The sequence below is a fragment of the Alosa pseudoharengus genome, unplaced genomic scaffold (genome assembly GCF_046254945.1).
Source record: "Alosa pseudoharengus isolate Yale_2024_CS ecotype anadromous, Long Island Sound unplaced genomic scaffold, YU_APseudo_1.1 YU_APseudo_1.1_scf_23, whole genome shotgun sequence".
Classification (NCBI taxonomy): Eukaryota; Metazoa; Chordata; class Actinopteri; order Clupeiformes; family Clupeidae; genus Alosa; species Alosa pseudoharengus.
Genome location: NW_027468685.1, coordinates 14251487 through 14275024, shown reverse-complemented (window position 1 = coordinate 14275024; position 23538 = coordinate 14251487). Strand labels below are relative to the sequence as shown.

Here is a 23538-nt window from a genome sequence, read left to right as displayed (position 1 = left end):
GTAGGCTACCCTTTCAATCTGTTCCTAGAGGATTTCCAGATTCAGTTCATTTCCAGTTCAGAACCAATACTTGTTCAGAACCGATACTTTGAAATGAAAATGAATTGGACTTTAGCGTAATGTTCTACAAAAAGTTGACTTTATGTAAAACTTGTCTTCTGTCTCCAAGTTACCAGCAGCTCAATGTTGTTAAGTGTGCCTCAAGAAATGCCTTAGGAACGCACATGTTTGTTTCTGCAGTTGAAAGGGTCGATCCTTTTTTTTTAGGGGGGGGGGGCTTTTTTTATGCCTTTACAGTAATGCGACAGGATGTGGAAAGTGACAGGAAGTGAGTGGGAGAGAGAGTCGGGGTGGGATCCGGAAAAGATAAGGGGGCGGGAATCGAACCGGGGTCGCCGGCGCACGGTGCAGGTGCCCCAGCCAGTTGCGCCACGGCTGGGGCCTGAAAGGGTCTATCATATGAATATACATGCCCAACTGCCCTGCTCTCTGTAGATGACTTTCACTCTTGTATGGAAATATACATAGAAGATGAAAGACAGAAGAGCTTTAGGTTTTGAGCAACAGTGTGTACATGATGTTTACAAAATGTTGTATTATGACAAAAGTGTTTATAATGTGGGGCGAATGTTTGCTTTAGAGATGTGTTTATGACATTTTTAATGTTGTGTGTCATTTTGCTGGAGATTTGAGGCATTTTGCATTTTGTGTGAGCAATTGTGGGGTTTGTGTGTAGAGTTTTGAAAAATAGAAACAGAGTTTAGAAAATGTGTGTAAACAGTTGTAAAAAACTAATAACTTAAAACATATGTTTATTAGTGGACATGAATATCATTTTTTTGTGCTTTGTAACTATTACATTATATGGAAATTTCAGAAATTCAGTGTCTGCATTTAACACTTATCATGCCATGACATTATGTCCAGACAATTTAGTTCCATTATGTTGTATTGCACTTCAATAGACAGATTGCAAATAATAATAATAATAATTAAAAGTAAATTAAAGCATATTGTTTATCTCAAAACCACAGAAACCAGAGCACTAACAGCAAAAACGCTAGGGACGCTATGTGACCTCCAACACAATTTTAATAAAAAAAATTACCACACACACAAACGTGTGACTACATGAACTCCTCGTGCCTCGTGGCACGCACCGCCTCCACAGAATGCCTCCAATGAGTCCTACTGGCTAGAGTATTCTTCTCCTCTTTCCAGCAGTGCCAGGTGGCGTCTGCTCTTTCTTTTTCTACCTGCAGAGCCATGTGACAAGACTAAACATGAAACATGACCAAACCACAAGCGTCAGTTCTTGTAGTTTAAATTCAGAGTTAATGCGTAGCACCATTCCTGTTTGTCTTATGAGGTCTTTCTCGTTTCGTAGCTCATCTTCACAGGTCATCCATCAGTGACAGCAGGTGGTCCCCTTTGCTGCTGGGAGCGTCCGAATTCTCCTCATGATCGGTGAACTCACCAGCAATCCTGGCCAGTTCAGAATTGGCACGGTGATCCTCAGAGAAAACATCAAGAAAATAAAGTGGTTTACTGAATGATTTGGTCCTTGCTGTAGCAGTGAAGTCAGGTGGGTAAAGGGCTTAAAGGGTTCTTAAGGCAGATTTTCAGGAAGTTAAACCGATGCCTTAGAGCATGACCTGAGGGCATTGTTGGATTAGCAAATTGTATGCAAAGTATCTGGCTTCCCACCAAGTAAAACAAACTTTTTTGAGTTCTTCATTGGAAGAAGCTTTGCGATTCTAGTTTACCTCACATGCAGTTTTAATATACTGCGATGATGAGTACATGGTTTGGTTTGCAACTCATATCAGCTGTCAAACATTTCACTGATGATTTAGTACTTCACAAAGCCAGGTACTGTTCCAACAGTAAATAAAATAACTGAATTCCTTCACAGAAGTATTTACCTTTGTTGCTTGGATATTTATGACACTGAACATTCCGTGTGTCTCACTTGCGGTTCCCCTAAAGAAGATTCCACAGATTGAACAACTGGGTAAAATGGCAGGATAAAATATTAATTCTGAATAATAGCCTTATGTTCACACTGAATATCTATGAAGGCTAATGCATGGGTAATCACACTGAATTTGTGAATCCTGAATTTTTCTGAAATGTTTATGCACTTCATCTGCATCTATGTGGCATTTGTATGTGGTAAAACTGAAACATGGCTTTAAGAAGCTTTTCTTTCTAGTTTATTATTTAACAGCTGTTTGATTGCATTGTACCTTACTCATGAGTCACCTAAGATAAGCGCCATGAGTTGTAAATGCAAATCTAACTTTTATGAAGTGTCTGAATGGTTTACACACACACACACACACACACACACACACACACACACACACACACACACACACACAGTGACATAATGTCACCACAAGCTTGGACACTGAAATTCTGGTAACATTACTCCCAACCATCTACTGATCATGCCACTCACGCCTCCTCTTCCTCCTGGTCTGTGGTGAAGAGGTTGACGCGGAAGGCTGAGTTCCCACTGGGGCTGTCCTGTACCTCCATACCTCCCATCAGCTTAGCCAGCAGGTTCAGTTCTTCTTTAGCCAAAGGGTTGGGGGTTGTGTCAGCCTGATAGATAAATAGATAGATAGATAAATGGATAGACATTTCTTAAATGCAGTGGTGGAATGTAACGAAGTACAAATACTTTGTTGCTGTACTTAAGTAAATTTTCCATATATTTGTACTTTACTTAAGTAGAATCTATAGTGCATACTTTTGACTTTTACTTCGTTACATTTTGCAGCAATTATCTGTACTTTTAGTCCGCTACATTTCTACAACACCATTGTTCCTTTTTACGTTACATTTTATGATCATTTTTTTTTTCTCTTTGACAAACACGTTTGTTTTACCAGGGGGCTGGGTTGCTACCAAAGATAGAGGGCTGTATTTTGGGCCACCAGCGCATGGCGTAATACTCGTTATTCACCCGCGGAAAGTTGAATTCGGTATTTTGCACGTTTATTTTAAGAGCGCATGTCAACAGTCATATTGGCAGGTGCACGCACCATCCTTCTATCATTCATGAACGCACACCAGCGCACGTCCATGCAAAGCATTACAAATTGCACGATTACAATGGGAAACATAATTAGAATAAAGATATTACGAAATACTGTACATCTCATAATGAGTAGTTATTCACCATCATTTGCAAATTGGTAATGACGGTTAAAAGTGATTAGGGGAGAGGCGAGAGACACGTATGGAGCACAGCTGAAGACGCACTGTCACGAGATATAAGCAACTCCTCTGCAGGATAAATGTTGTGTTATTCAGTCATTTGACAACATTAGGGTAAGTGTTGCTTTTTCCAGCCTATGTTTTCGATGGTAACCCATTGTCAGTCAATAGTGAAAGTAACTGCATATAACTGTCTTGTCGTTGACTGACTCCTTGGTGAAGTTGCCAATGAGTTCAAATAGACGAGTGCAAATGCGTGAAGGCTATGCTAGGTTTTAGTAAAGCATGGTTTAAGAATGACTTCTATACGGTCTCGCAAGCAGCCTCCTTCAAATGCGTCTTTGAATGCCAAAATACCGATGCATTTATTTGACATATCGCGTGTTGCGCCGTTAAAGGGAATGACAGATGTCATTCTCATTGGTTTAAAATGATGTTACGCCCCAAACACACCCATATGACTGATTAAAATACCTAGGAACACCTTGTTACGCCATGCGCTCCACTTTTGAGAACGAAACCCCTCCCAATGTGAACTGGACATCCTACTAAATTTGAATAGACTTTTGACGAGTGACGATGCACTTTAGAATGTCATGATAGGGCCCAGAGTTAGCCTGGCGAGCCAGACCCACATTATAATGTAGGGTCTGGGCACTCACCGTTCGCAGTGCTCAGTCCGAGGGTCGGGATAATCAGTTGTCTTTCAAATTCCCTCTGCACGCAATAGGACGCAATATGATATTTGTTTTCAAGTAGCAGGGAATTCAAGCCAAACCGTTGCAACTCTGCCATCAATCATTATGTTAAGCCCAACAAACGACTCTATACACGATTTCAATGCCAGATTTAGTTTCGATTTCTAGAGCTCACAAGTCAACGGAGAGTTGCTAGACTAGCCCGCTAGGGGCGCGTCTAGATTTCTAGGCTAGCCCAGAGTGCTACTTGCCCCGCTTCTAAATCTTTTAAACATAGGCTTCTAGTCTAGACCAGGCAAAGCGTGAGTTTGTAGCCATCTGTATTCGGTAGGCTATATTCACCAGACCCATGGCTACACTGGACATGCAACTGTGTTCTGTGCCCTGAGCATATGCTTGCCTTTCTCTGTCTATTATCTGCAGTGTTAGGGCCTCTTCTCCGATGAGATTGCTAGTCCGCGGAGCAGCGAAGTTACAGGCTATGCCCTGTCACACGTCTGATCATTTGGGGCACAAATGAATGGTAGACTATTATTGAACCGCTGTCCGAAAAAACTACATGTTCCAGATTAAAATATTTCTTAATTGTGTGATCAAATAAAGAGGCATAGCCTACAATTGGGGGGTAGTAATGTGAGCGCTCATTCAATGTCTATGCATGTCTGCACAAGTGAAATTGAACCTTATCATAAAGACACCTTTCTCAACAACTTTTCTGTTCAATCTGGACTTGCAGAATTGGCTTTACGATCCACCGGACGTTTCCCTTGTCTACCCCGTTAAACTTCAGACTCTTGTGTTCAGCTGAATGATATTTAACTCAGAAAATCACCCTAGTAGATAACCAGAATAGTCTCCAGAATTGTAAGTCAGACTGTAAACGTCAACTGTAAACGGGGCCATGGATGGTAAGCACAATTACATCAGCTTAAAACTATCTAGTATAACCTAAAACTAGCTATATTAAAATGCCACAGCTCATAGGCTACTGATTTATTTTAATTTGAATAAGCCTATAGATAATAAGATAATAACTCATTATGCAAGTACTTTTACTTTTAATAGTTTAAGTACATTTAAAAGCAGGTACTTTTTACTTTTACTTAAGTAGGGTTGGCATTGTGATACTTTTACTTAAGTACTGAGTTTCAGTACTTCCTCCACCACTGCTTAAATGGAATAGTGTAGTATACACCTTATACACATGCCATGTGCCATGCCATGCAACAGGTTGGACAGGTTAGTGTTTCGACAGTGACTAGGCCTTGAACTCTGTGAAGACCTTTGATACTCCAGGGGTTTTCAACTAGTGGTCTGTATGCCCCTGGTGGTCTGTGCATTGCAGGTGGTCCCTGACCATGCATTCAGTAATGTAGTTTCACTGCAGAAATCACAATTTTTTAAACCTCCCACCCTACAACAGGTTTTCCTGTTACTCAGAATGGTGAACCCTGGGTCACAATCAGTAGTGAAAAAGCCCTGCTATAGACCAATTCAATAGATTAGGTCAGGGTCATAGATTAGGTCAGGGAGTGGTTAGTGACTCCAGAAAACTGTCTATGTACCTGGGAGTTCTGCTTGAATTTGGGAGATCCTGAGGTCTGTGTATTTTCCGCTGACTCACTGTACCTGCTCATAATGAATAGTATCACAACAAACAAACAAATAAAAAAGGGTTCTTGAGTCACATTACACACAACAGGCATTTTTCAAATGTCCAACAAATATCTCAAGGTGTTGAGGTATTTTAAATGGCCCAATAGAATACTCTTCAAACAATAAACATTGATGTCAAAGTTGAAAATGAGCATTTATGTACATGTTGGTGCCCAGTCGAGTGACTCGGTCCCCAGCCATATCGAAGGAGCCCTCACGTACAGGGCTGGTGTAGGTCCCACCACTGGGGAACTCACATCGTTTCACCTCTTTACCCTGATTGTTAAATAACCTGTGCAGAGAAAAAAGCTATTACATGACTGTGAAGCTGATAAAAGACAAAGCAACTTTGTTACGCAATGTTGTTGCCCAATGTTCCTGACCATTGTGGTTTTGACACATTCCTATTGATTGACTTTGACTTAATTTTACTATTTGAATTAATTTGTTTTTGCATGATTATTCCTACATACATGGAACTGGTTATGGGGTTGCCTATCAACATTGTTCAAAAAGTAAAACCTTCCCTATAAAGGTTAAATGTTGAATAATACATTGGCCTTTTGCTTTCAGACTAATCTGCAGATCGAGAACGCCGTGCACTTGTTACCGTGACGCCAGAGAGTTTACTGTGTCAGATATATGCCAGCTTCATAAACTCAGTCACTTCCTTCCCTCGAGCCAATCTGAGATTACCTGATTAGGCCGGGAACATCTGAGCCTTGAGGTACAGGCCCGGAGGTGCTCAGCACAAAGTGACCATTGGCATTCTGCAGCTTCTCTCTGAGAAACACTGACACCTTAAAGCAGATCAAAACATGTGGAAATGTAGGTGTTTATAAGCAGTCTTGATTAACAGTATCTGAAAAAATTACTTTTTTTTCTGAGCTTCAGAATCAGAATGCAATACAGATATGCAATATACAAAAACACAACTTCGCAGTGCTTACAGTATATTCTTGTCATTATCTGTGCAGAGATGTACCTGCTGACAGTCACTTTCTCAGTGTCTCAATGTCTCAGTTAAACATTGTCCATAAACCATATGACATAAAACTTACCCTAACATGCATGTCTTGCAGAAAGATTAGTAGGGTTTGTCTGATAAGATGAAACTCCCCATCAGTCAAAGGTTTATACATCTACAAAGAGGAGCATGAAACTAGAATCAAATTTGTAATGACATAATACTCCTCTACAGTAGACATGACATTTTAGCCCTTCGACAGTAATTTTATATAATTACGACATGGCGGTACAATATTGTTATCTCTTTAAAGTCCTCCATTTCAACCTTGAATAGAGAAAAAGACATCCTGAACCATATTATTAGGTTGTCTCAGTCTTATCGGCAAGTCTATCTGTGTGAGCTCATAGTGAAATGACAGAGATTTGACAGATTTCACAAGTACCTCAATTAATTGTCGTTGCGCCTCATCTATCTGGTTGGAGAGCCTGGGGTTGTGTCTTACAAAACTCTTAATAGTGTCAATGTGATTAAGTGTCACTAGCAGTAAATCACGGGGCCTTGGACAGAGTTGCACTTGATATTTGAATGCCATGATCATCAGGTCATACAACTGAATGGGTTAAATGAACAGTGAAGAAACAGTAAAATTATTAGTTTGCAGCAGTAAATGTTTTGTAATAGACAATAGGTGCAAAAGAGGGTTAACTTTTGTACTAAGTTTACAGCATATAGTACAAAACCATAGACTTTACATGTACTATATAGTTGGGTTCAAACGAGTAGGTTGTAGTAAACTTCTTTGGTTGCTTCAAAAGATTTGACCTCAAAGTTGTGATAGTACTGATAGAGCAGATGTAGAGGTATGGGACAGACATACATACCTTATCCATGCTGGCAGGGTTGAGCCTCATGATTGATGCGTGCGCTATGCGTGTCAAAAGAGTCCTCATTGCCCTATGAGAGTAAATATCCTGGGGCTTCAACAGTTCCTCCATAAAGGGCTTGTTGAACATGGTACCAATGATATCACTCATCACTGCAGGCAGAGCCAATAATGACAACATGTCTCAGTAGGTGTGTTAATGATAGCTTTTTGGCAAACCTATAAATAGTTAATTATGAAGTGAACTACATGAACAGAATACTGCAACTCAGTAGTTTCAATGGTGTCAACTGGCATAGAGAAATCTGCTAATACCTTATCTACATAAACGACAGAGAGGACATCCGTAATATAATTACATAGTTCTAATTTCAACTAAGCTACATATTTACTATTACATTTGACAGTTAAAGGATTTAAAACACTAGAATACACTAACTGGGATAATCATTTGGGATGCTTTTGATTTGGGGAAATTACATTTCTGCAGGACTATCCTCTAATGTAAAATACATTCGCTTATCTAATACATTGTTCATCTGGGTAACACCATGGGATTCTCACAAACTATCAAGATGGTAACAAGCTACATGGACAGTGGGACGACCTATGTACCTCTTTTTCTGTCATCCTCTGACCAAATACCCGCTGCAAAATAAGCAAAGATTGAATAAACATAATTCATTCAATGCAAATATATTGGGGTGAGACACTGAATTAAAACGAGTGTGAATGCTATCTTTCTGATAGGCCTAGCCTGCGCTCTGACGCAAACCAAGGACGCTGTGGGAACTCCAAATGACACTACAGCCACGTCACTTGACCACTTCTCTTAGCAGCTCTGGAGCAGCTAGACGCACTGAGCAACTGGGATTATCTACTGCTCTGAGCGTGTGCGGGGTATTTCAGTTGGCCACCTACGAGAGAGTATAACCTACTACCGTTATTCATGAGCAAACACTGATTTTGAGTTTAATTGATGCCATGACTCCGTCACCAATTACTTACTTCCGAGATATTTCCTGAGTGAGAAATTGGGATGTCGTGAGGTTCAAGAAGGGACGCTACACTTACAAACATGCTACATGTACTTTCAGGGATTAACTGAACCGGCCATCTAGCACGTCGATTTTACTTCAAAGTGGCATAATTCTCAAAACAAAATCCTATGTCTTTACCCTTTTGCGATTTATCCTCTGGGATATTCGGAGCTTGAAGACGTTGATCCAAAACGTAAAGCATTTCCCCTCCGAGGTTCATAACCAGCAATGGCAACGTCTTTAAAGACATTTTAGCGACCTGTAGAATTTCAAGTTGGCGTGATAAAATGAAAGATTTTGCAATTAGCTAAGATTATCCGTTAACATGGTGCCATTTCAACCAGAACCTGAGTTTTATAGAGTCTAGCGAAGAGAAGCGCAACACTGTACTGCTCTCGAAGTGCCCATCGCCACCGGTAGTCCTGTTAAGACCGTTATCTGCTGAGCAGCAAGAATAAGCATCGCACTGAATCGACTTCTCACATGTCTAAAGCCTGTTACCGAGTCTCGAGGTCTGTTGGGCATGGAAGGCTCCTCAGCCCACACACGTTGACCTCATTTGCTTTAATTATACAACTTAAATGTCTGGCTGAGCGTATGAAAGAACAGAAATGCCAATCAGACTACAATTTAATGTCAGTAGTCTAGACTATTTACAGGTCAGGTGAAAACATTATTCTCTTCACAAGCCTAGCAATTGAGGTTAGCCCATATGGTATTTTCATAGGTCAACATTGCTGGACCTTCCGACTGGGTTGATTAAGATGATATAACTCTCAATGCAAATGTTTCAACTGCCACTTCATAAGAATAATTTAGTGTGTGTGTATGTGTGTGTGTGTGTGTGTGTGAATGGAGAGAGTGTGAACGGAGAGAGGGACATGAGCACAGAGAGTGATGTGAGCACGGAGCATTAAACGATCTCCTCTTTATGAGAGTCATACAAGAGATGACTACAAGTTATCAAGTGAGTATTTTATTAGATTTAAACTTAATATTTTATTTGATTTACACTTAAATGATCAATTTGGATCTAGCACATTGATTGGACATTGAAATCTTGGTCACCATGTTGAATTGCCATATTGTCAAGAAATATATGAAATAGGAAGCCTTATGCCATATGTTAGATATGTGACCGCATATCAAATAAACAAGTGACAATTAACAAGGAAGTAACAAGTTAACATTTACTTTTGGAATATATCATTGCTAGCTGATTGATAAAAAGACAAGCCACTACTTTCCAAGGAGTGTGCAATAGGTTACATAAGTAGTCTCTATTGACAGCTGGTTTGTCACTAAATGCATTATTAATTGTTCAATTGTAGGTTTGTAAGAGTGAACTCTGCAAATATTTACTAGAGTTGGTGAAAACTGTAAGTTTACATTGATTGTCATTTCATCATGACATAATATGAAACAGATATCCATAATGTGATGAATGATTCATTTAAGTGTGTTAATGTTGTTGATGACTACTTCAGACACTTGTTCTGTATCCAAATGTATAGATTCATTGAAACAAATTATATTACTGATGGGAAATTATTCCAGACTATGATTGGGTTGCCTAAAGTAAGCCCCTCAACGCCCCTTTGCTATCTGGGCCTTATACATATCTGTATACATAGGCCTATGTACAATACCTACATACATGCATTATTAATATACATTTATTATAACAGCAATAATAATCATGTTTTATTGTTGCACAGACTTCCAGCTTTGGACACAATTAAGGAAACAAGTGCAATGGCATTCTACAAGTGGTCCTTTATTTTATTCATGTAGGTATCAGTGCAAATTTACATATTTGAGCTTTTCCATGTGTGTTAACAAGAAGCGTCAGAACAGTGCAGCGTGTCAAGCAGCCAATAACATAATGGCGGCCAATAAAGTAATAAAATGTCTGAACCAATAATATAATAACTTTTTACCGATAATGTAATACGTTTGTGTAAATAACTAGATGTACCGCAGAGCGGTACAAAATATGACCGCCGCCCAGTCCAGCACATTTTTTCCACAAAAATAAATCACGCTGAAAGGCCTATATGATTCTAACTGTCTCACTAAATTGCATTATCCACACTCAATTCTCACTGGTATCTGCTACAAAACAAGTACCAAAACATGATTAGTTCATAGATTTCACAGGTAAAATTCATTTTATACAACCCCACCCCCATCTTGCCTGTTCATAATTCTGAGAAATTCTTGAATTGTGTGCATGTGTGTGTGTACACGTTTATGTTTATGTGTGTGGGTGTGTGTGTGTGTGTGTGTGTGCGTGCTTGTGTGTTTGCCTGGTATGTGTGTTTGTGCATGTGCATGCATGCGTACATATGTCTACTGTGTGAGTATGTGTCATACGTATGATTACTGTGAATGTATGTGTGTGCGTGTGTATCTGTTTATGCACATGTGTGCACATGGAATGGGTTAACATGACCCCTGGAGGCAAACATACGGAAAAAATTGGTCATCCTAGGCCCTACGGTTCTCAAGATATTCACAGAAAACTGTGTCTGCCCTACCCTCCTTTCGGGGGGGTCCAGTACAGCGGGGGGGCTACAGATCAAAACAAAAAACGATGGTTCCATGCTATCCATGTGGGGTTACATGCCCACCAAGTTTCGTGTACCCCGGTCTTTCAGTGTCCCGGGAATCCTTGTTGGTGTACGGTCACTAAATGTACACATAAATTATTTTATTGTAAGGCCCCCCATGAACGAAAGTTCACAAAACTTGGCATGCATTTGGAGGGTGTCATAATGATCCTACACTTTCAATTTCGTGCAGTTTTGACCATGTCAGCCAGAGATATTGTGATGAAAACACCTAATTTTTTGCTTTTTAATTTTTAACTAGGTGGCGCTATACATGAAATAAGTGGTAATGGGATGGGTTGACATGCCCCCTTAAGACCAACATACAAAAAACCTCCTAGACCCTACGGTTCTCGAGATATTCACAGAAAACTGTCTCCGGCCACCTACAGGCCAGTTGGTGTATAGTAATATAAATTAATTTATTGTGTGGCCCCCCATGAACGGAATTCCACGAAACTTGGCGTGCATTCAGAGGGTGTCATAATGATCCTACACTTCCAATTTCGTGCAGTTTTGACTATGTTAGGTCACAGATACCTGCGATTACAACACCTCATTTTTACTTTTTTGTGTTTAACTAGGTGGCGCTATACATGAAATGAGTGGTTATGGAATGGGTTGAGACATGGCCCCTTGAGATCAACATACAAAAAAAAATGGTCCTCCTAAACCTTACGGTTCTCGAGATATTCACAGAAAACTGTGTCTGCCCTACCCTCCTTTCGGGGGGTGCAGTCTAGCGGGGGGCTACAGACCAAAACGAAAAATGATGGTTCCATGCTATCCATATGGGGTTACATGCCCACCAAGTTTCGTCTACCCTGGTCTTTCAGTGTCCCAGGAATCCTTGACGGAAATTTGGACATGCAAAAAAGAAAAAGAAAAAAGAAAAAAAATCTGACTAAACCTATATGACTGCCGCTTCGCTGCGCGGCGGTCATAATAATGTAACAACTGGAGCCGATAATGTAATAATATACTAATATCATTCTATTTATTTGATAAAGTTAAAGATAAAGATAACGTTTATTTGATAAAGTGTCACACTTACACGGCACACTTACCTTTACTATTGTATTTTTTAAATACCTGCTTTAAGACCTGACCACACAAACACCAGAACATAGAAATGTTAGAGATTGGGTTCATTTTTTTAACTAAATGCTAGCTAGAAACTTGGTGGGCATGTAAGTCCCACTATCTGATGAGGAAAGTAAGCTATTGTTCCCTAGGGACCCACAAATATTGGCACAAATATGCATGCACACACATTAACCTACATACACACTCACACAGACACATGCATACAGATGCACATACACACATACACACACACACACACACAGGCACAGACACACACTCATACACTGGCACATAAAAACATGCACACATGCACGCACGCACACACACACACACACACACACACACACACACACACACACACAGAGCAATAGAGAGAAAGAGAGAGAGGTGTATTGTTATTACAGACACACACATATACACACAGGCCCACACTCATACAAACACACACACACAAACACGCTTGAAGCTGATGTTCAAACTGTTCAGACTGTGTTGTTATTTTGCATTGTTAAACACTGTTTGAGTTATCAAGGAGAACATTTAAAGCTGCACTATGCACATTTTGTACCTTAATATAACAGCTTCGGAGTCAGGCTCTGTTTACACAACAATGCTCGCAGGTGAAAACGACAAAATATTTTATAAGATGTGCCTTTCATTTAGACAGCGATGGCGTTTTCGGGTAGCCTAGAAATCTAGATGCACCCTAGCGGCGGCAAATTAATTTGCTCAGCCTGTACGTCTAGTAGCAAACCATAGGAATTTCTATTGGCTGACGCCGTTGACGTCATCCAATCACATCGCTCTATTTTGTTAGAGAGTCTTAAGGCGGGCTTAACAGGATGACGACAGTCCTACGACGGTGAACAACAGGGAAGGTGGCTATGGCGAACGAAGATCGGTTGTTTGAATCGGCGTTGGCGTCAACTTTGGAAGAGTTGGACTTGTGCTTTTCTTTGAAAGTTGAGCAACACAATGCACTTAAGTTATTCCTTTCGAAGAAGGATGTATTTGCCGTTTTGCCGACCGGATACGAATATAGTCGTAGCGCTGGCCTATTGCATGCCTAGGCAGTTTGAAAGACAATTCTCTGCCCGCCCCTTGGATTAAGCGAGGTGAATGGGTCGATTCCAGACTATACATTTCAATGATATAGGGTGGCCCGCCAGGCTAGTTTTCGGGGCTTAAAAACGCAAAAAAAAGTGAAACCACCTTCCAGAGTGAAAATCTTAACCTCCACCGTTGCGTTCCCATTTAAAGGGTAAAAACGCAAAAGTCTGCACTGATGTTGTGTGGTAGTGCTTCACACTATGCACGCAGATCGCAGCACGCACATAGTCCTTCGGCTCCAAAACAATGGCGCATGCAGTGTGTACAGGGGGAAGGACTCAAGCCGTGAGAAGTATTTACAATGACAAGGTAAAATATAATATTTCACGACTCTAGGGGGAGCTCTAGAGTTACCAAAAATACCCAAAACTACATTGAATGCCTTTAAGACCTGATGGTTACAAAGAGTTACAGGAGTAGGGCATGCAGAGTTTAGTTTAGTTTAGTTTATTTATTTAGCACACATTAACATTAAATGGTGCAAGGAGGGAACGAAGCCCAAAGGGCTTATACAGAGCTCCACCCCTTTCAATAATAACACTTAAAGCGATGGTTCGGAGTAATTTCACCCTAGGGTCCTTTGCACCATGACCCCGAGCCAAACACCCTCCCAGAACCTTTTTTCCCTTGGTCGAACCCTGGTCGAGTAGCGCTATCAAAAACTAATGACGTTCTGCACTCGTGATGGAACCAACTTTTATCTCGTAAATTACCCCACTAATAATGCCCTGAATGGTACAAAACTTCTGCAGTAGTACAACTACGACCTTTAGTCCAATAACGAGGCATTAGAAAGTTTGTAAGTGCACCAGGAGTTTATTTAAATAAGACTTGCCTGATTATCTGCTACTATACCGCTGCATAGACGTTTCTTCCGTGATTTGGGAAAAGCCTGTAAAAGTCCTGGCAGGAAGCATGCATAAGGATGTAGATCCAGGAATGCACTAATATTTTGTTCGTAGTCCAGTTTGCAACAATTATTAGTTATTACTAAGTTGTAAACACTTCGAAAAAAAATATTTAAAACTGGATATACCAAAAAACGTTGATGTAATCGCTTCCTGCAAGGACTTTTACAGGCTTTTCCCAAATCACGGAAGAAACGTTGACGCAGCGGTATAGTAGCAGATAATCAGGCAAGTCTTATTTAAATAAACTCCTGGTGCACTTACAAACTTTCTAATGCCTCGTTATTGGACTAAATGTTGTAGTTGTACTACTGCAGAAGTTTCGTACCATTCAGGGCATTATTAGTGGGGTAATTTACGAGATAAAAGTTGGTTCCATCATGACTGCAGAACGTCATTCGTTTCTGAAGGCGCTACTCGACCAGGGCTCGACCAAGGAAAAAAAGGTTCTGGGAGGGTGTTTGGCTCGGGGTCATGGTGCAAAGAACCCTAGGGTAAAATTACTCCGAACCATCGCTTTAATCATGTACGGCTGACAAATAAACCATGAGAGGAGATAAAGTACAAATATAATCAATGACAATAAGGGAAAAGAAAAAACAGGAGACAAAATACAAAAATCATCCAAAATGGATGGAAGAAGATGTGGCAGATCTATGGACTTGAAGGATGCATTAGAAATGTTAGATAGTATAATGACAAGAATTAAAGCAGGCAGGAATTAAGTAGATGATTCATGACAGGAGAAGATGTTTTTTAAGCTGTTTTTTAAAGAGAGAGGTAATCCATTCCATAGTATGGGGCCTCTGTATGGCATATTAAATTGGTGATGAGATGAGCGAGTGAAGGGTACAATATTATTGTGGCTGTGTCTAGTGCGATGAGAATGTATATCTAATGACCGGGTAAAGAAAGATTGAAGGGAGGCCGGAAGATCTTGGGTAGTGTAAATGAACTTGTGAATGAAGCAAATCTGGTAAGTATTCAGTTTGTGAATAGGTAGAATAGAGAAATTAATAAAAAAGTGGTGCTGACGGAGCATATCTGTTTGAATGTGAAATAAATCTTAGGAACCTTTTTTGAATAATGCATAATTTCTTGAGATGGTTTGGATATGAAGCTGCCCAAACCATGTTACAGTAGTTTAAATATGGAACCAAAAAGCTGTAGTAAAGAGTTAAGTGAGGAGGGTGATGAATTAGAGGACAGACTTTTCTTAATATACCTATCATCTCTGTGGACCTTTTGCAGACAAGGTCTATATGGTTTGTCCAATTAAGTCTTTCATCTACTAGTACTCCCAAGAATTTTGTTGCTTTTACTTGCATGATTTATGCTCCACTGATAAATATTTTAGCTAACTCTTTGGGGTACGACTTATTTGTACTGCAAAAGATCACAAAGTTACATTTCTTCACATTTAACGTTAAGTTGAAACCATTTAGAAATAACAGATAATTCATCATTTACACTGTCAATCAAATACTTAAAATCATTATGAGTTGCTATAAGATTAGTATCATCAGCAAATAATACAGGACGAAGCTGTTCACAGGTCATGGCTAGGTCATTTATATAGATCAGAAACAATAACGGGCCCAGAATAGATCCCTGTGGCACCCCATGAATAATTCTGGACTTGGTAGAATTATAACCATTAAAGGGGTGGTTCAGGATTTTGGACATAAGACCTCATTTCCAAGTAAGCAAGTGTGATATTTATCAGTGGAGACCGTTTTCAACACGTTTCATCCAGTCCTTGTAATTGCAGAGTTTGCAGGTGCTAGGCTAGCGCAAGTCAACGGTATGTGCTAGCCTGCCACTAAAGACAGTCTTACGTGTATGGTCAGGTCTTAAACCCACAGGTATTTAAAAGAGACAAATGTAAGTGTAAGTGTACCATGAAAGTGTGACACTTTATATCCAATAAATAGAGTAGTATTAGTATATTTTATTAGTACATTCAGTACGTAATAACTTATCACATTATTGGAAAAAAGTTATTACATTATTGGTTCAGACATTTTATTACATTATTGGCAAGTGGGACTTAATTACATAAAATGGCCAAAATTATTATGCTTGGCAGTTATTACAATATTGTCTGTTATAATGTTATTGGCTGCTACAAGCGTGGCAACTATGGGGATATATTGTGTTTACATAGTACATTAGACTTTATAAGTATTGACAAAACAGCCAGGAAAATACATTTTTATGATGTAACTCCTAACAACTCCTGCAATACAATTCTGTTACATTATGTTTTTTTCTGCATGAATTCCAATGCTGGCTCTCTGCAAATGCATGCATGTAAGTCTGTATATCATATTTATTAAAAAGGACCATTTTCGTTTTCACTCATAGGGTATCCATTTTCAACTGTGATGCTCTACCTTTCAATAAGCGCTCTGAGCTTGATCCTTTAATTATACGGACAGACTGGATGGCTGCCCTTCCTAATAACCTAAGCTTATCGTCTATGACCATCCCAGGAACTCACGAAAGCCTGACTGAAAGAGGAATCATCTGGTACCAGCACCAGGCATGGAGCTTAGAAAACCAGCTTATAGCTGGTGTGAGATATTTTGATGTACAAGTTAAGAAGGGCTTAATCAAAAAAGGAACCCTGTATGTCAAAACTGGAGGTGTCCATTTATTAGAATTTACAGATGTCTTGGAGATTTTGAAGGAATTTCTAAGTGTCCACAGGTCAGAGACAGTGCTTCTGCGAGTTACACCTGAGATGTCTGCTGTTCACATGGTAATAGACCTTTTCAATCAAGATCCAGATGTATGGAAAGTGCCAAATATCCCTTCAATGGGACAGGTCAGGGAGAAAATTGTCTTAGTACAAAGCTCAATGTTTAATCTGGGTATTGCAAGTGGAGTCACGTTCACCTTCAATGAAGGTAAGCCAAAAGAGGACCAACTACCAGAGAACCTTAAAAAAGCCGAAAGGTTTTGCCCCAATCATTTCGTATACACAGAAATAACAATTATGAATAGATTTCAAATTCCTGAACAAGAAGCTGCAGAAATGAATATACTGCTGTTCCGGCTGGTGGATAAGCTCTTAGACACATACAATCCAGTTTGTTTGGGGATTGTTGCAGTGGACTTTCCTGGGCCTGAACTCATCAAAGCCCTCATTGATCTTAATTGCAAAAATACAGGAAAAGCTGAAAGTGATGAGGCAGAATATACTGAGCAAGATACTCAAACAGAAGAAGAACAAGAAAAAGAAGAGGGTACGGCAGTAACATCTATGAATGAAGTGGAAGAATATGATAAACCCGATAAAGATAAACAACCAGACACTGAAGACGAAGAACCATCTGATGAGGGTAAAGAACAGGAGGCTGATGAAAAACAGGAACCAGATGAGAAAGAACCAGACCCTGGAGAAGGACATCAACCAAATGAGAATAAAGAAGAGAATGAAGGAGGACAACAACCAGATGAGAAAAAAGACCCAGACACTGAAGGACAACAACCAGATGACAATAAAGAACTGGATTCTGAAGAAGGACAAGAACCAGAGGAGAATAAAGAACCAGACTCTGAAGAAGGAAAAGAACAAGATGAGAATAAAGAACTGGATGGTGAAGCACAAGACACAGATGAGAATAAAGAACTGGACAGTGAAGTACAAGAAACAGATGAGAATAAAGAACCAGAAGGTGAAGCACAACAACCAGATGAGAATAAAGAACCGGACTCTGAAGGACAACACCAAGATGAGAATAAAGAACCAGATGCTGAAGAAAAACTAAAACCAGATGAGAATAAAGAACCAGACTCTGAAGAAGGACATGAACAAGTTGAGAATAAAGAACCAGATGGTGAAGCACAAGATACAGATGAGAATAAAGAACTGGACACAGAAGAACGACAAGAACCAGATGAGAATAAAGAACTGGACTCTGAAGGACAAGAGCCAGAGGAGAATAAAGAACCAGACTCTGAAGAAGGACAAGAACAAGATGAGAATGAAGAACTGGATGCTGAAGAAGGACAACAACCAGATGACAATAAAGAACCGGACTCTGAAGGACAAGAACCAGTTAAGAATAAAGAACCGGACTCTGAAGAAGGACAAGAGCAAGATGAGAATAAAGAACCAGACGGTGAAGCACAAGAAAAAGATGAGAATAAAGAACCAGATGCTGAAGAAGGACAAGAACCAGATGAGAATAAAGAACAGGACTCTGAAGAAGGACATGAACAAGTTGAGAATAAAGAACCGGATGCTGAAGAAGGACAACAACCAGATGAGACTAAAGAACCAGGCGGTGAAGCACAAGAAACAGATGAGAATAAAGAACCGGATGCTGAAGAAGGACAAGAACCAGATGAGAATAAAGAACCAGACGTTGAAGCACAAGAAACAAATGATAATAAAGAACCGGACGCTGAAGACGAAGAACCATCTGATGAGGGTAAAGAACAGGAGGCTGATGAAAAACAGGAACCAGATGAGAAAGAACCAGACCCTGGAGAAGGACATCAACCAAATGAGAATAAAGAAGAGAATGAAGGAGGACAACAACCAGATGAGAAAAAAGATCCAGACACTGAAGGACAACAACCAGATGACAATAAAGAACTGGATTCTGAAGAAGGACAAGAACCAGAGGAGAATAAAGAACCAGGCTCTGAAGAAGGACAAGAACAATATGAAAATAAAGAACTGGATGGTAAAGCACAAGAAACAGATGAGAATAAAGAACTGGATGCTGAAGAAGGACAAGAACCAGATGAGAATAAAGAACTGGACTCTGAAGAAAGACAAGACCAAGATGAGAATAAAGAACCCAACGGTGAAGCACAAGAAACAGATGAGAATAAAGAACCGGATGCTGAAGAAGGACAAGAACCAGATGAGAATATAGAACCGGATTCTGAAGGACAAGAACCAGATGAGAATAAAGAACCGGACACTGAAGGACAAGAACCAGATGAGAATAAAGAACCGGACTCTGAAGAAGGACAAGACCAAGATGAGACTAAAGAACCAGACGGTGAAGCACAAGAAACAGATGAGAATAAAGAACCGGATTCTGAAGAAGAACAAGAACCAGATGAGAATAAAAAACCAGACTCTGAAGAAAGACAAGAACCAGATGAGAATAAAGAACCGGACGGAGAAGCACAAGAAACAGATGAGAATAAAGAACCGGATTCTGAAGAAGAACAAGAACCAGATGAGAATATAGAACCAGACTCTGAAGAAGGACAAGAACCAGATGAGAATAAAGAACCAGACACAGAAGAAGGACAAGAACCAGATGAGAATAAAGAACCAGACTCTAAAGAAGGACAAGAACCAGTTGAGAATAAAGAACCGGACACAGAAGTAGAAGGAACAGATGAGAATAAAGAACCGGACGCTGAAAAAGGACAACAACCAGATGAGAATAAAGAACCAGACTCTGAAGAAGGACAAGACAAAGATGAGAATAAAGAACCAGACGGTGAAGCACAAGAAACAGATGAGAATAAAGAACCGAATGCTGAAAAAGTACAAGAACCAGATGAAAATAAAGAACCAGACTCTGAAGAAGGACAAGAACCAGTTGAGAATAAAGAACCGGACGGTGAAACACAAGAAAGAGATGAGAATAAAGAACCAGACAGTAAAGCACAAGAAACAGATGAGAATAAAGAACCAGACAGTGAAGCACAAGAAACAGATGAGAATAAAGAACCAGACGCTGAAGAAGGACAACAACGAGATGAGAATATAGAACCAGACTCTGAAAAAGGACAAGAACCAGATGAGAATAAAGAACCGGACACTGAAGAAGGACAAGAACCAGATGAGAATAAAGAACTGGACGCTGGAGTAGGACAAGAACCAGATGAGAATAAAGAACTGGACTCTGAAGAAGGACAAGACCAAGATGCGAATAAAGAACCAGACAGTGAAGCACAAGAAACAGATGAGAATAAAGAACCAAATGCTGAAGAAGCACAAGAACCAGATGAGAATAAAAAACCGGACTCTGAAGAAGGACAAGAACCAGTTGAGAATAAAGAACCGGACGGTGAAGCACAAGAAACAGATGATAATAAAGAACCGGACGCTGAAGAAGGACAACAACCAGATGAGAATATAGAACCGGACTCTGAAAAAGGACAAGAACCAGATGAGAATAAAGAACTGGACTCTGAAGAAGGACACGAACCAGTTGAGAATAAAGAAGTGGACGGAGAAGCACAAGAAACAGATGAGAATAAAGAACCGGACGCTGGAGTAGGACAAGAACCAGATGAGAATAAAGAACCGGACACTGAAGAAGGACAAGAATCAGATGATAATAAAGAACCCAACTCTGAAGAAGGACAAGAACCAGATGAGAATAAAGAACAGGACTCTGAAGAAGGACAAGAATCAGATGACAATAAAGAACCAGATGGTGAAGCACAAGAAACAGATGAGAATAAAGAACTGGACACTGAAGAAGGACAACAACCCCATGAAGAACAAGAGACTGAAGAAGGACAAACAGAAGAGGGAAAAGAGCTAGAAAGTGAACGCCAACAACTAGATGAGAGAAAAGAACAAGACGACGAAGGACAACAACCCGATGAGAATAACGAACCAGAAACTGAAGAGGGACAACAGCCAGATGAGAGAAAAGAACATGGGGTTGAAGAAGGACAACAACTAGATGAGAATAAAGAACCAAAGCCTGAAGAAGGACAAGGAGACCAAAATAATAATGAAAATCCTGAAAAAGTGATAGCACCAACACTGAATCCTATAAACTGGATGGCATCCTTAGCTGATGACAAGAAGCTCTACTCCATTACAATCCCAGGCACACATGAAAGTCTCACTTATGATGGGCTACTCTTTTACAGGTGCCAGGAACTTGATTTACAAACTCAGCTTAGTGCTGGTGTAAGATTCTTTGATATGGAGTTGAAGACAGGGATTATTGATAAAACCACCCTTTATGTCAAGATCGGAAATATCTTCAAATATGTCAAGTTCATAGATGTTCTGAATACTTTTAAAGTATTTTTAAGTTATCAGAAGTTAGAAACCTTGCTTTTACGACTTACCCCTGACACAAATGCTGTTCACCTAGTAAACAACCTGTTTAGTGAAGACATAAATGTGTGGAAGGAACCAAACATACCTTCAGTTTCTCAGGTAAGGGGCAAGATAGTCTTGCTTCAAAGCTCAACCTTTCATCTAGGGATTGCCAGTGGCGTCACATTTAGTTTTCATAATGGAAAACCAAAGGAAGAACAACTACCAGAAAACCTCAGCCAAGCTGGAAAGTATTGTGTTGGTAACTTGGTTATCACAGATACCAGCTCTACAAATATACTTGATATGCCGGAAAAAGTAGCAAAGAAATTCAACACAGTGATAGATCACCATCTAGAGATGCTTTTACATGACTCAAATAGTCCATCTTGTCTTGGAGTGATTGTTATGGATTTTCCAGATCAACAGATCATCAAGAAAATTATTGCTTTTAATTTAAAAGGAGCAACAAAGTCATCATCAAAAAATGAAAAGACAGATGTATAAGGAGGTGCACAGATGCACAAGGACAGGCATGAAGCTTGACAAATTCAGTGCATGATTTCTGAAAGGTGCAATAGTTCTAATATTCCAACCTTAATGACACCAAGAACATCCCACCAAGACCACCCACTGAAAGTGTTATCATCCACCCTGGATGGTTGAATGACACCCAAGGTCAGGCACAATGCAAAATAATTATTAAGATTTAATTTACTCAATTAATTTCTGTTTCAGCCATTTGATTATGATATATATTAATAGATTATGGTTACGGTATTTGGCAGACACGTTTGTCTGAAACATAATTAAAATGAAATATAGTTAGTATTTCTTAAAATGGAAAATAGTTAGTAGGCTACTTCTTGACCTTGTCATAAAGGTGTGTTCAATGTAACCATTTCTTAAACTAGTGAAGGAAATTTAATAATACATGATAGTTAAAATCCAACAATGACATCAGGTTGATAACAAGTTTGTTACTCAAATTTATTGTTAAATATATCCAAATAAATTACTACAATGAGTTGAAAGAGAAATTGACTAAATGGTTCTTGTAGGACAACTCTATCTTGCCCATGATATGAATGGGAGGGATTTGTTATTCGTTTTATCTGTCTGTCAGTCTGTGTGAGCATGTCCACTTGCATAACTTACCATACTCATCCAATTTACTTCAGACTTTCAGTCAAGTAGTGGTGACTCCTTATAAGGAGGCAAGGGAGGCATGGCTTCCTCTAAATTTAGAGAGAGCAATTGTAGCCAATGTGATGACATTAAAACACAATTCAATATTTCATATTCTCTATGTATTTATTCAAAGAAAATGTAGTAATTTTGTTCTGTTACAGTGCTTACTGTGTCTTAAAGTGATGAAACGGGGGCAACTTTTTAAACAATGTTACTGGGCAACCACATAACCAGTTCCATTTATTCAGATTGGATGATCATGACGATTTGCTTACTGATGAATACATTCTCCAGAAAATAAATTGCTGCCCAATATAAACGGGTACAAGCCAGAACCACAATAATGAGGAACATTGCCCAGCAACATTGCTCAAGCTTTGTAGTAGGCAGGTTTAGGCTACTATGTGAGATCTACTCAGCCATCAATGGAGGCAAAGAATGATGAAAACTTCTTTGCCTCCTTGACACTTAAAATAACCAATCAGAATTGAGTATACTGCGTGGTTTTATTGAGCAATGTGTATAAAAACATTTGTATTTGTAACTTGCACATGGTAAAGGTAAACTGACTGGGCAATTGTACTTTTAAATGTAGCTCCAACATTGCTACATTGTGTATGCCTTTGCTACTGTACTTCGAATATAGTTAAGAGCTTGAGTTAGAGCAAAAAGTTAGCTTGTAGTTTATCCTGCCATCTTAAAGCAACACCAAAGCACTTTTCCTCTGTCGCACACAAGCTATTTGTTTATCCAGCACCGACTTTGGAAACAATGATGTTCACAGACAATGTAGAGTAGAGTATTGCAACATCAGAAGCAAGTCAAATTTGTAGTTTCTTATGTCTCATCCGCTACCCGATCTGGCAAACTTGCATAGTGCGGTTATAGCCAATAGAGGGCCGCGAAGCGAATGCAGAAGTGCCGTTCACCCTGTTACGAGTTGATGTACCACTGAAACGATTTTGGAAAGATTATTTTAAGGTACAAAAAACTCTTTGGTGTTGCTTTAAGAAATGCCCAAATCTAAATTGGGCTACATTATGCACACTCTCAGTAGGCCCTACCTGCCTTTCGCTATTGTGTGGAGCCTTTTTTTCCTCAAATTGATTTT

The 23538-nt window shown here is 39.6% G+C and overlaps 2 protein-coding genes across 3 annotated transcripts; one reads left to right on the top strand and one right to left on the bottom strand.

Annotated features, from left to right (window-relative positions):
- Window positions 1-1060: 1060 nt before the first annotated feature.
- Window positions 1061-7575, bottom strand: oscp1a (organic solute carrier partner 1a). Its single transcript, XM_076300951.1, has 9 exons — window positions 7434-7575; window positions 6995-7162; window positions 6644-6724; window positions 6279-6382; window positions 5746-5874; window positions 5492-5555; window positions 2465-2610; window positions 1926-1983; window positions 1061-1514 (listed from the first exon to the last, which is right to left on the bottom strand). The coding sequence occupies exons 1-9, from the start codon at window positions 7563-7565 to the stop codon at window positions 1395-1397; spliced, it is 1002 nt and encodes a 333-aa protein (XP_076157066.1). The 5' UTR covers window positions 7566-7575; the 3' UTR covers window positions 1061-1394.
- Window positions 7576-9349: 1774 nt separating this feature from the next.
- LOC143140651 (uncharacterized) lies at window positions 9350-22503 on the top strand. Of its 2 annotated transcripts, XM_076301687.1 has the most exons (4): window positions 9350-9442; window positions 9807-9854; window positions 10194-10265; window positions 16559-22503. In XM_076301687.1, exons 3-4 carry the CDS (start codon window positions 10231-10233, stop codon window positions 21741-21743), a joined length of 5220 nt encoding a protein of 1739 aa, XP_076157802.1. In that variant the 5' UTR covers window positions 9350-9442; window positions 9807-9854; window positions 10194-10230; the 3' UTR covers window positions 21744-22503. The 2 variants fall into 2 exon arrangements, with proteins under 2 accessions (XP_076157802.1, XP_076157803.1); XM_076301688.1 differs by lacking the exon at window positions 9807-9854.
- Window positions 22504-23538: the final 1035 nt, after the last annotated feature.